The 14222-nt window shown below is 35.5% G+C and overlaps 1 protein-coding gene across 1 annotated transcript in view; it reads left to right on the forward strand.

Annotated features, from left to right (window-relative positions):
* Positions 1 to 14222, forward strand: part of Suv3 (Suv3 RNA helicase) — an 84352-nt gene that overhangs the window by 39597 nt on the left and 30533 nt on the right. The window contains exons 4-6 of the mRNA XM_081734679.1: positions 721 to 832; positions 7393 to 7562; positions 12333 to 12607. Of these exons, the coding sequence (XP_081590805.1) occupies positions 721 to 832; positions 7393 to 7562; positions 12333 to 12607 (557 nt within the window). The remainder of the gene's footprint in view (positions 1 to 720; positions 833 to 7392; positions 7563 to 12332; positions 12608 to 14222) is intronic.

Below are 14222 nucleotides of genomic sequence, written 5' to 3' on the forward strand. Positions count from 1 at the left end.
CTTCTCTTAATTGAGAAACTGAACTGGGGTTAGTTCAGCCACTTTTCGCTTTAAAATTACCCAGCAGTTCTCGATAGGATTCAGGTCAGGATAATTTCCGGAACAAGATCCAAGAATTTGAAACCCGCTGGTATCAAGCCATTCCTTAATATCTCTTGTCTGGTGGAATGGAGGTTCACCATGTTGAAACTGGGTGCACTGGTTGATCTCCATAAACATCGGTAACTTCTCTTTCAACGCATCGAGGTAGGTAGTAACATTCATTCATGTCCCTTCAGACATGAACTACAATCCACATCCTCCTTTAGCAGAAATGGCACCTCAGATCATGATTTTTGAAGCGTTTTTTTACGATGGGTGAAATGAGTGAAATGCATGTGATGAGCAGCTTCTTCTTCGCGTGTATCAGAGCTCAACTCTTGTCTCCTGGACTCTAATTTTGACAATGAATAATACATAGAATAAGATTACTACAAAATTTGTAGTCCTATACGTTGAGTTAATTACTAACTTTTTCCTCTTTTCTACCTACTGAGCCACAGATCTTCTTTCAGAACGATTTACTTAGCTTGCTCTTGGAAACTTGAAAACCGCTTATGTGAGCCATTAACTAGTAAGAAGAAAATTCCTTCATTCTTGAGAATTGTTACGATTTGCGCTCATTTGCTTACGTTTTATGTTCATGATATTTATGTTTTGCAATGTATGCACTTGTTTCAGGGCACGCCATGCGATCTAGTTACGGGGGAGGAAAGGCGATATGCAAATCCAGAGAAAACTCCTTCGAGTCACGTTGCTTGTACAGTCGAAATGACGTCCATCAACACACCATGTGAGTAACACTGGGAAAATAGTACCTTTTTTAAACTTTTTAACGAACCATTTAGTTTGCAGTAGCTGTTATTAAAAAAAAAAAAAAAAAAAAAAAATACAAAGAGTACGTACATCGATATAAATATCATGTATATGTTCGTTTATATTGCTGCAAGATATAAACTCTTCCTCACCGCTGGTCTAGTGGCTAGCGCGAGTACCTAGGTGCAGGTGATCCCGGATTCGATTCCCGGTGGAAGAAAATAAAGCGCATAACAGTGGGACGTTAAACTAAAATATCATTCAAAATATAAACTTCATCCCGTAATTTTAACATCTAATTGCAACTGCCATATTCAAGGATTAAAAGTTCGAGAAGGTTAGGTTTGAAAAGATGAGGCAAAGTTAGGATTATGGAAGAAATAAATTAAAAATTAAAATTATACTAACAATGAACACATGAAAAAACACACAGCACAAAGAAATTTAAAATAAAAATGTTTTGAGTCAAAACATCTAGATCTTTTACTTCTTCCTTATTTATGTTTAGCGTTTTCGTACTATTTACCTTTTTAATTATTTCTAACACATTTTTTCATACCTACCCTTCTTCTCGTTAAACCTTTAAAGATGACAATCGGAATTAAGTACTAAAATTAATGACTTTTTTTTCTGTAAGTATTAAATTTTTCCTTATGTAGGTGTTCTGCTTTTTTAGTAATTAATTGAAGTTACTGTCAAGTAAATCCTGCTTATATACTTTCTTTTGGAAATTCTTGTATTCTTAGATCTTGCTAGAGCTTTGTCAAACATAGACGTGTTTTCCGTTTTCATCCCCATACTTACACTAAGTTAAAATTTTGTTTATATATTATATATTATAAACAATTAATTGTTCTTTTTTTTTCCCCCCTTTACGTGTGTAGTCTTGTCTGTATAGACGGTTCACAAAAACAAGTTACATACATGAAAACGTATTTGAAAATCGTAGATAGGCTTTATAAGCTATTTTTGTTTGTTTCTTTCTTTCTTTTGTTTTGTTTTAGCCGTCGAAAGTGTAACATCTTAAAAAAGAGAAACCCAAGAATGTTTCAATCGCTTCTGTAGTACTAAATCTGTTTTCGTTACAGAGAATTGATATATTGAACATAGTGTATTAAACAAACATTTTGCACAAATGTGCCTTGCCTCTACAGAGGCAAGTTTATAAATCCTACCACATCAAGACCAAGGATCCAAAATTAAATCTACGTAAAGGTACCCTAGTCAAGCAATGGGAGTTCATCATAATTTACAATAAACAAGCAAATCCTATATTTTCCCATATTGTACCAAAATTTCCGTATCTGTGAAATCAGTGAATACTTCACAACCTCTATCTAATTCAATGCCAATAGGTATGGAAACACTGTTATTTTTATAAACGGATATGGCGGCTACCTTTTGTTCAGTATATAATGTGTTTAATAGTTAAGTTATCGCATGTTCAGAAGCAGATAGACTTATAAAGCAATTAATTTTGTGTTTAAGTGATAAAGATATCCTTTTTCTCCACAAGCAGGAAAAATTAAGTGTAGAATGGAAGCAATTCAAGAAATAATCCAGACATGTTCCTCTAAATATTGGCAGGAATAAACTCAACAAAATATATCAGTTTTTTTCAAATGTCAGGGCGCACCACTCAGTTAAACAAACTTTGATTTTTATAGAAAACTAGCTCAAATGTCCGTTTTCGCACGGGAAAAAGATCTATGCAAAATATTTGAACCTATTTTTCCCCTTGCATACGCATTTCAATGAAAGTTTAATTATGCAATAGAAACATTTAAAGTACTCTATTTTAGGAATAAGTTCCTCAGGATATTCCATTTAATTAAAATGACATGATGAAAACTCGACTTGAAGTAGGTAACAACTATTTTCCAAAATTGATTTCAAACGGTTAAACTATTTACCTGTGGTGGGATCACAGAAAACAGACAAGAAACAGAAGAATACAAATATTTCCCTCCACCCTACTCCCCCTTGAAACAAAAATTTTCAGAAACTCTGAGACATGTATTCTCTTATTTGTTGCTGAGGAACTTTATACCGATTTTCATCTTTCTATCTTGTGAGATACTGTATTTTTATCAGAAAATTTGAACTCTTCTCTGCATCCTTTCGAAGTGGTTTGTAACTGTATTCACAAATTCACTTCACGGATCATCTTCCTCATGGTTAAGCAGTTAACGTACGCGCCTTCGGCGTGGGAGACTCGGGCTCGATTGCTGGCGGGAGCTCATGTGGTTCGGATCCCAACATTAAGCTGTAAGTCCACGTCTCATATAGCCTCACTCCTGAAAGAGACGCTAAACTAAAAATCAAATCAAATCAAACAAATTCACTTCAAACAGTTCAGCCATTTTCCCTTATGGTGCCTTCCATTTCAACTCAGGCAAAAAAATATAAAATTGTACCATCACCATCTCAGATATTGTTGAAACTTTTTTTATAGCAACTAGACATGTTTTTAAGAGACTTTTTTTTTTTTTAATTTTCCCGCCAAGTAATGGGCCATCAAAGACGGGGAGTACAATTTATGAATTGTAGAAGACATGAAAAATGGTCAACTTCGGAGCCTCACCATTCGGCTATGGAGACAGGTAGAGTTATAATTCTTGTTGTGTTATGTACATAGGGATATAAATAAACTATATTTTATTATAGTTTGGTTTGCGCATGCGTATCTTTTTGTACATACATTAACAAATGAACGTCAATTTATCTGAAAAGTCGAAGTTTGCGAATTTTTTTCGAGCACTTCCGGTTCGAATTTTAAAATTCTGTTTTCACGGTTGGTAAGACCTGGTACCCGCTTTCCGAAAAAAAATTTGTATCGCTTCTGTGTGCAACCGTTTTGTCGCAAAAAATTCGAGAAATTGTAAAATTTTCAAAAATCGCCATTTTTGGGCGCCATTTTCTCGAAAACACCATCTTTTAAAATTCTGAAATTTTGTCAGATGGTTCAACTTTACATGAGTAATAAACACACCAAATATCATTCTCGACCAATACTTCATGAATTAACTGCAGCCTTTTAAAGTTAGCGAAGTTTCGTTAACTTTGATTTCACAGTTAGCAACACTGGGAACAATAAAAGTGCAATGATTTGATGATATTTGTGGTTCACATTCATTAAATGAAGAATAAAAGGTTTTCTTGACTGTTTTTTTTTTATTATTATTATTATTATTATTTTGATCAAAAAGGCTCTCTGAAATAGTAAAATGGGCCTCCCCCTACTCCTCCGTTTTCTTAAACCGTAATAATGTGAGGTGGAAATTACGATTACGAAACGCACAAATTTCAAGTTCACTTACTTAAAATGGTCTTCGGAAACAAAATTTCACTGATTTTTTTTTTATTTTTTATTTTATTTTATTTTTTATTTTTATTTTTATTTTTATTTTTTTTTTATTTTTTACATGGACCAATCATTTGCTTGATTGGTGTCTAATAGCATGTAACCGTGCAGGTGCTCCAATAGGTGTTGGCTCACTCACAACTTGTCCAGGAGTGGATCTAGGGGGAAGAAACTTTTTTATTTTATATATAAATAAAACCGATCTCAGAGTTTGGAGCTCGTAGCTCTAAGTACCAGTACCCCCTCCAGAAGTCCGTCCTGGATTCGCCCCTGCGTAGCACATTGTCTATAGTCACAAATGCTGAACGTCCATGTGGAAGCACAAACCGCACTTCAACTTCACGTAATTCATGATTTATTCATAATATTTCTGCTACGCACCACTGGTTATCGTACATATATGTGTGTAACAAAAGTTCCTTTTTGCAGATTTCTTAAATCTACACTTTGAATTGCAGAAGTTTGATTTTGGAGGAAGTTAGTTCATGGTGACCCGTTACTGTCATAAAAACTTCGCCATTTTCCGAAAGCCAAAGATGACTTCGTTGAATACCAGTTACCGGTCGCTTACTTTCCCTTTTTTTCTTCCGGAAGTCGTCGAATTCAGTTCTAGGCAACAAAACAAGACTAATACCCGGAGTTTGTACTTGCACTATACTCACGAATTCTTCTGCGGTTTTAGTGGGGGCGCGGTGGCTCAGTGGTAGAGCGTTCACCTCCGGTGCTTGAGGTCCCTGGTTCGATTCCAGATCGCGCCGTGTGGGCTTTGTGGTGGACAAACACCGTGCTCGTGGGTTTTCTCGGGGTTATCCCGTTTCCTCCCACTTTCTGCATTTCATTCATTTCTCATAATCTCCCAGTCTCCTTTAGCCTAACCGGCATAATCGTGGGACGTAAAACTTAAAGATTTCATTTCATTTTTTTCTTCTGCGGTTTTAATACTGTGTATCTGTATTTGCCTAAGGTTATGACGCGTTGCCACATTCTTTACACCTCCCCTCAGTACCGTCGCACAGACCATGCATGGCCGGTTTCACTGCAAAACCACTGCTTTATTGGACCTGTCTGCATCTCGAACATCTTAAATCGATTTTTAAAGTGGGATGCAGCGCCATCAGAAATCACTGACACGGTTTGGGAAATTGTAGACACTTATTTTCTCGTATTCAAACTTTTTTCTATAAAGTATATTTTCGCTTTTCTTCGAGTATTTTTAGAATCTTGTCTATGGCTATGAGTACATGAGCCGAATCGTATGTTTTACCGTCGTTTATTACAACAAAACTGTCAGTTGTTTCATATTCCGGTGATAACTGTGAATTTCACTTTGCAGAATAACAGTCCAGTTTTCAGCGAAGTCCATATGAAGTGAAATAGAATTTGTGTCTTGAAATTTTATACGGTGCTTTTCGGTAGCAATTAATTCTTGATGTAGTCATGAATTACAATTCTTACAGTTAAACAAGCAATGTACGATACGAAAACAGAAAGTGTCAGTTTTTTTTAACGAGATTATTGTTTTCCCATATGGCATACGTAACACTTTCATTTTTAACAGGATCAGTAATTAAAGACTCCACACTTATTCCTTCCACTCCAGGACATTCACCACATTCTTGAAGAAGACAGTTGTCATTTTCTACGGATCATGCTACTAAAGGAAATAGGTCACTCATGACAGCTTCAATACAGGCTGCACCTTTGATTTGTAGCAACGCAGTAGCAGCTAACTTAAAATTTGCACAATACACACACACACACACACACATACACACTTCCCTCGCAGGTTGCGGGCTGACCCACTTTAGTCGAATACTGTAAAATTCCGAGTGACCCATTTTTATGTTGGGATTATTCTGTTTAAAAAGTCAGTAAATTTCTTTGGAACGCGTAAGAAAACGTTTCGATTTTTTTAACTTTTTGTCCTTTTTCGATCACTGTAATGACATCGCACTTAATTGAGACTTTATCTGGAGCATTCCAAATCATCATTGAGGTAATAGTTCAGGCTTTTTGTAGATCATCAGAATTTATTGGATGACCATTTCAAGTAAACTTAAAATTTGTGTGTTTCGTAATCGTAATTTCCACCTCACATTATTTCGGTTTAAGAAAACGAAGGAGTAGGGGGAGGCCCATTTTACTATTTCAGAGAGCCTTCTTGATCAAAATAATGACAAAAACAATCAAGAAAACCTTTTATTCTTCATTTAATGAATGTGAACCACAAACATCATCAAATCATTGCACTTTTATTATTCCCAGTGTTGGTAACTGTGACATCAAAGTTAACGAAACTTCGCTAACTTTAAAAGGCTGCAGTTAATTCATGAAGCATTGGTCGAGAATGGTATTTGGTGTGTTTATTACTCATGTAAAGTTGAACCATCTGACAAAATTTCAGAATTTTAAACGATGGTGTTTTCGAGAAAATGGCGCCCAAAAATGGCGATTTTTGAAAATTTTACAATTTCTCGAATTTTTTGCGACAAAACGGTTGCACACAGAAGCGATACAAATTTTTTTCGGAAAGCGGGTAACCAGGTCTTACCAACCGTGAAAACAGAATTTTAAAATTCGAATCCGAAGTGTTCGAAAAAAATTCGCAAACTTCGACTTTTCAGATAAATTGACGTTCATTTGTTAATGTATGTACAAAAAGATACGCATGCGCAAACCAAACTATAATAAAATATAGTTTATTTATATCCCTATGTACATAACACAACAAGAATTATAACTCTACCTGTCTCCATAGCCGAATGGTGAGGCTCCGAAGTTGACCATTTTCCATGTCTTCTACAATTCATAAATTGTACTCCCCGTCTTTGATGGCCCATTACTTGGCGGGAAAATTTTTTTCGACAAAACAAAAAAATATGGGTCTCTTAAAAACATGTCTAGTTGCTATGAAAAAAAGTTTCAACAATATCTAAGATGGTGATGGTACATGCTCTGCCTGAATTGAAATGGAAGGCACCTTATTCGATTTATTTTTATTATATAGAGAGCGTCTCAAAATGTATACCTTAACATATTAACAAAATTTTATTTTATGTGTATATTACAGTTCGCGTAAAATGAGATCTGTGCATTTCTTTACAAAACTTTTTCAAGAAATAAATAAGGTATTGTGTTCTATTTTTTATTAAAGAACGGAATTTTGTTTTCAGATGAAGTAGCGGTGATCGATGAAATTCAGTTGATGAAGGACCAAGCTCGAGGCTGGGCGTGGACAAGAGCCTTGCTGGGAGTGATTGCTGACGAGATTCATGTGTGCGGAGAGGACGGGGCCGTCGAACTTGTGAAGGCTCTGATGCTTACTACAGGGGAAGATGTAGAGGTTCGATTTTTTTTTCTTATATACAGCAATATAGGCTTCTTTCTGTAAAGTAAAAGTAGCGATTAGTAATTGTTATACTGTTTATTTCGTCTTTTAAAACTGGATATAATCTATAAAATATTTTTTTTTTTTAAATCAGTGTAGCAAGTAAAAGTGAGGTAGAAATCTATACTCACCGTAAAATATTTTTAAAAAATCAGTGTAGCAAGTACAAATAAGATAGAAATCTATACTCACCGTAAAATATTTTCTTAAAAAATCAGTGTAGCAAGTAAAAATAAGATTTAAAAAAAAAAAAGATTCGAAGTAGATATAAACTTCACGTCAAAAACTGAACTATGGTACATGAACACTCGTAATAGACTAGGAAGTTGTTCACTGTTTACTGTTATTGTTTCTCTTTCTTTCCAATCGGCGGCAGTATGAAGTAAAAAGGTCATTTAAAATAGGATTAATTTCGATTTTGTCAAGATTAAATGTTTAATTTATAAATGTAAAACACTCCATAATTTTGCTTTTAGTCGTAGTTTTTGCTTTTTCCATTAAACGTACATTAATAATTATAGTTATATGGGCGCATGAGAGGATGATTCAAATTAAAAAAAAAAAAAAAAAAAAAAAAAAAAAAAAAAAAGCTACTTACCAATGAATCCTTCCTTGGAAAGCGTAAACACTTTTTAGACGTTTCGAAGCTCACGGCTGGTTCATTCCTCAGTGGCAAGATGAAAGGGATTAAAACGGACAGGAGATAAAAGGTGTAAAACGAGGAGTACATACCACTAAATAAATAAATATTACGTAAAGAGTAGATCTTGAGATGAACGAACAGAGCAAAGTGCGAAAGGAGTCGTTCATCTCAAGATCTACTCTTACGTAACATTTATTTATTTAACAGGTTGACTGCCAAGGTGATTTGAGGGTACTGCTCCCAGGAGGCCATAAATTTCTTCTTACCTTTGGCTCAATTATGGATAGTCATGTCACATTTTTTTCGCGATATTTTGCTTCTCCCGAAAATGTACCAATGGGAGCCGAGCACCATATGTCATGCTCAGGGTCTCACAGTAATTTGTGACAATGAGCATCATATATGGTGATCATGGCCCCACAGAAAAGTAAGGTGAGCACCACATATGATGCTCATGGCAGTCAACCTGTTAATGGTATGTACTCCTCGTTTTACACCTTTTATCTCCTATCCGTTTTAATCCCTTTCATCTTGCCACTGAGGAATGAACCAGCTGTGAGTTCCGGAACGTCTAAAAAGTGTTTAGGCTTTCCAAGGGAGGATTCATTAGTAAGTAGCCAATTTTTTTGTTAGTGTATATTTATAATGTTCAGTTTTCTCTAAGATGTAATAACAGTTCAGATAATTTTTGAGAATTGAGAAACCTAATGGCTCACATGTGTGCAACTATTCTGGTAGTTGAGAATTGTAAAATCAGTATTTAAGTTTTGTCCCAAGACTAATGAAGAAAAACTTTCACAAATTGAGAAAATTTTGTAAAAGCAAAAGTACTGTATGATAATAATGGGTGTAGGAAAAAACCGATTTCAACGTACTAGATCCTCTGTAGATGCGAATTTAATGATACTCAAGGGGAAGGGGGCGCGGTGGCTCAGTGGTAGAGCGTTTACCTCCGGTGCTTGGGGTCCCTGGTTCGATCCCAGCTCACACCGTGTGGACTTTGTGGTGAACAAACACCATGCTCGTGGGTTTTCTCGGGGTTCTCCCGTTTTCTCCCACTTTCTTCATTCCACCATTTCATTCATTTATTATCATCACCGTCTCCTTTAGCCTAGGCGGCATAACCGTGGGACGTAAAACTTAAAGATTTAATTTCATTTCAGTGATACTCAAAGTGAGAAAGTGTATGACTGGACTAGGACTCGAACCCAGAACCTTCAGCGCACAGTGCCGATGGGTAACCGCTACGCTATCCAGTCCGTTCCCTGAATAGCCGTACACCTTCTCACTCCAGAAATCGGTGTTCTTTTACTCAGATCACGTGGGTTGTACTACAACTTCCTACTGTGCTTTAACAATCCAGTGTCTACTTTTAGAATACCTCTGACGTTTGTATTATCATTATATAACGAATTGAAGAAACAACCGATTTTTAACCAAGGAATGGACTGGGTAGCGTAGTGGTTAACGCATTCTGGGGGGGGGGGGGAATGAGGAATTCAGTAATCAAGGATAATTGATCACTCATTAAGAGAAAAGGGCAATTCGGTGGATGCAATGGGTCTTCCAGGTCAAACAAATTGTTTGTAAAACTGTTAGGTGATGTTCTACAATAAAATTATTTTATTGAAAATTTAATATCTACTTAGTGTTAGCAATAACCGTTCTGAAAATGTAGTAGTTAGTGGAACAAAGTTATTTAGAATTTATGTATGAACTAAAACTTCAGTTTTTGTTGGAACTAAAGATATCATTTTTTTGTACGAGGTTACACAGAATAAGTGTGTTTATTGCAGTTGGTCTGTCTTTTACCTAAATTTCTGTGCAGATAAAAATGCAAATTTAGTGAATTTAACTGCATTTCTTTAAAGTCTTTGAACAAGTTGCTTCATGACAGTCTTCTGTCTTTTCTCTGTCTGCCATCTGGAAACTAACAATAAAAAGAGAAAGAAGTGAGAGAGAAAAATGGTGCTGCTAAAAACATAACGAGTGTTCGTAAAAATGATATTAGTTTGAAAATTTTCAAAGTCATTCTAACATCCCGTTGAAGAAACTAAATTCGTAAAAGGAAAAGTTTATTAAAGTTAGTGTAAGTGTTTCGAGTGTATTATTCAGAAACTATGGTTTATTGATCTAATGAAACACCATTTCTGGAGGACCTGCTCGGTTTAGACGGCTTTACCACCTCTTCTCGTTAGTTCGGTGTTAGGCCAACTACGTTGAGGGTGGGCTGCTCGGCGAAACTTGGCCGATATTCCCGGAGTGATGACTATAGCTTGAATTTTTAGGAGGAGGAGTGGGCATAATATCGTAATAGTATCAATATACGTAGTATTTATTGAGCGGGAGAAGGTTAAAAACGTTATCCCCAACTTTCCTATTTCACATATATTGACACAATATGAAGAAAGAATAAAATTTCGTAAATAATGAACTTTCACTACCGTTAAACTTACACCGTGTCAAAATGGCCATTTATAATATCAGTTTTGTAAGCTGAACTTATATTAGGTTGTATTAGAATATCTAAAGTTCACATTATAGGTTCCCGAACGAAGAACAAGATGTAAGCGAAATTCTATACCAAAACGAATTTTTCTTAGTTTATGATATTTTTTTCTTGTATGCTAGTTTGAATTTATTTAACCCACACAACCCACATGACAATGTATAGCTTTCAGAAACTTGATTCTGCGGTAAGAAAACTAGTATGATTCCTGTGATATAGTGGATTGCATAACTCACACTTGATGGCCACTAATGACATTCCAGTGCGAAACCCAATAAAGATAGCCAGCCCCGGACTGATGTAGGACTTACAATGTTGTAATGGCACTTACTTTAATTGTATAATACACAACAAGGAAACGAGGGTGCGAAAATCATAAAAAGTCAAAATAATAATAATAATAATAATAATAATAATAATCCTTTTTTTTAAAAAAAAACTGGTTTTCTATGGGGAAAAATATCCATCCCCAAAAAAGTCAGCTGATTTGCATCTCTACATCTCGCTGTCTGTTTGCGTTTCTGGTCTATGTAGATCAGTATGGAAACCAGAAGTTATGCTAGATTTCTGTCACATTCAGTTTTTGTGGAGAGTAAAAAATCGACATGAAATGTATTCTCGGAAGACTTAATCAATTGCAGAAAACCGCTTTTCGCTATCTATTACCGTTCTCTGTGGTGATCAACGTTAAAACCGGAAATGGAATGGTTGATTTCTATCACTTTCGATTTTAATTCCAGCTTCATCGACGAACTCGTTTCCTATCTTCTGATCCTTTTCATCCTGGTTGAAGCCGATGGTGATCCGTGAAGTAATTCTTGAGATTTGTCTTCCGGACGGACAAACAGTAAATATTTTAAGAGATTTTGATAATCCAAACGCCTTGAAAGTTGGCGTAAGGGGAGTAAAATTTATTTCTGTTGTGTGATAATTAAAAGTTGTAGATAGAGTCGCAATTTCAGTGACCACTAGTATGAGTATATGGATGGATCGGAATAACCCATCTCGAAGTGGCCACAGATAGCAACCATTACTAGGTTATTGAACGCTTAAAGAAGGTAAAATATAGGATCTTTCCCTAAACGCTTCATCAGATAAAATGAAAACAAAAGAAAGAAGGAATGAAAAATCAAGGATCAGAAAAGTAGTTCTGAAGCGTCATATGAGCACCACTGTATGTAATGAAATTGATATAGTATTATTTAAACGTCCCCCTTTTCTACCGAAAATTTAACTTTACTTTGCCAAAAGTAACGGGAATAAAGTCATGAATATCCCCTGAAACCATTCTGTTCTAAGCATGAAGTAATAGATTTTAATTGTGTCACTCGTTTTGTTTCATAGTTTTAACGGTAGAAGGCACCAAACAACTGTTCTTATGACAATGAAGAAGTAAACATTCTTACCACATCAAATCGAGATCAAACAATCTTCAAAAATTGTGTAAGAAGTCTTTATTTGGGATCTCATTAATGGACTTAAAGATCAGAAAGTCTTCTTAATTCAAGGAATAAATATATAAGTAATCATATGAAGTTTTCATACGTATTCTATAGTTTTCTTACATTTTCAGGTGAGAAAATATAAACGTTTGACTGAATTAGAGGTGGAAAACTCGGCTCTGGTGTCGTTGGAAAATATCCAGCCTGGAGACTGTATTGTATGTTTTAGCAAGAATGATATTTATTCTGTGTCGAGGCAGATAGAATCGTTGGGGAAAGAAGTGGCTGTTATATACGGTGGACTCCCTCCTGGGACAAAATTAGCTCAAGCTCAGAAATTCAACGATGAATCCAATCCCTGTAAAATACTTGTTGCAACGGACGCCATTGGAATGGGACTTAATTTGTAAGTAGAATCTAATAGAACTTCTAATATAGTAAGTTTCATTGGGATCTTTATCAATAGCTCTAGTTTCTGATACATTAGTCAGACATTGTGTGAATGAGAGTTTATTATCTAGAGATGTTACTTATCATCACCTCCTTTGCTAGACATTTCTATTCGTCTCTTCAACATATATTTATGCCGGTGTCACTATATATTCTTATTCACGATGACAACTGGACGGTTGCCCAGTTCGCTTTATGTAAAGGCGGGTACTGCCCCAGTTATTATACAGGGTGGCCCAAAAGTAGGTATACACCCTTGCAATGATCAAGTGTAACATTTTAGTTTATGGGTTTATTTACTTCGGCTCCTCCGAGCTTAAGATGTAAGTAAAAACACATTAAGAACAAATAATAAAGAAATTAAGTCTACCTGATGGATAACAAGAAGAAATTATATAAAATGCTATCAGCTTATCAGTACGGTACTATATACCTACTTTTGGACCACCCTGTATTGTATTCTGGGTTCAATTTGACTTATTTTATTCGCTAGATGTGTAGAAATGCGAATTAATTTTCTAAAATAATTTTCCTCAAGGTTTCAGAGATTCACACGACTAAAAAAGGCTACTAGTCTTTATATTAGATTATTTTCAATTTAACTAAAGGCAAAGAACAAGATTAGAAATATTCATCATCTTGTCGCTTGTGAGTAGCGATATCTCTTGCTTCTTCGCTGTCGACTTGAACGAAGTCGCTTCTCGTTATTTACCTCACGAGAAAGTCGTTAGCGATAGTTAGAGAATTCGAAACAAGCGTGATTTCAAGCGACTTACATCACATGTTGATATCCAGCTCACATGACGATTGATGCCGAATAAACCCCGTGGTGCGAGAGGATCCCAGGCAGTGATGAAAATTTTCCGATTCATAAAAACATACTCCACTTATTCCTACATCATTGTTTAGTCGAGATGTGAGGTGGAAAATTTTCTTCTATATTTTTCCGGAAAATTTTCCGTTCTTAACAAATATCAGTGATTAAGTAACAATTCGTCAGTATTCACAAAATTGATTGAATTCATATATAGAAATGTTAAAAAGTGAAAGATCGTTTAAAGAATCTGAAAATTTTCATGGCTTAGACATGGCTTCACACACACACACAGAGAGAGAGAGAGAGAGAAAGAGAGTAGTAGTAGAATTGAGTTGATTTTGAGTTTAACGTTCCTTTCAACAGCGACACTATATAAAACGGTACCAACTGATTATCGTGGAATCCGAACTACATGAGCTCCCTCTGGGAATCAAAGCCAGGTTTTCTATGCCAAAGGCGCGTATGCTAACCGCTTAGCAACGAAGGACCTCGCAGAGCAAGAGAGAGAGAGAGAAAGAAATACTGTAAAATTTTAACTGAAATTCAATTTTGTAGCTCTATGCGCAGTTAAATATAGTGGAAAAATTTTCCACCTAACATCACTATACATAATATCCAAAATTGTCAGGCCTATGAAAAGTGTTTTCCACTTGTTTCTACATCGTGATGAAAATTTTCCGATCTGTGAAAATTCTTCTCACTTGTTTGTACAGAGCAATAAAACTTTCCGATTCACAAAAAAGTTGTTTTACTT

The sequence above is a fragment of the Thermobia domestica genome, chromosome 12 (genome assembly GCF_964235325.1).
Source record: "Thermobia domestica chromosome 12, izTheDome1.hap1.1, whole genome shotgun sequence".
In the NCBI taxonomy this organism is placed as follows: domain Eukaryota; kingdom Metazoa; phylum Arthropoda; class Insecta; order Zygentoma; family Lepismatidae; genus Thermobia; species Thermobia domestica.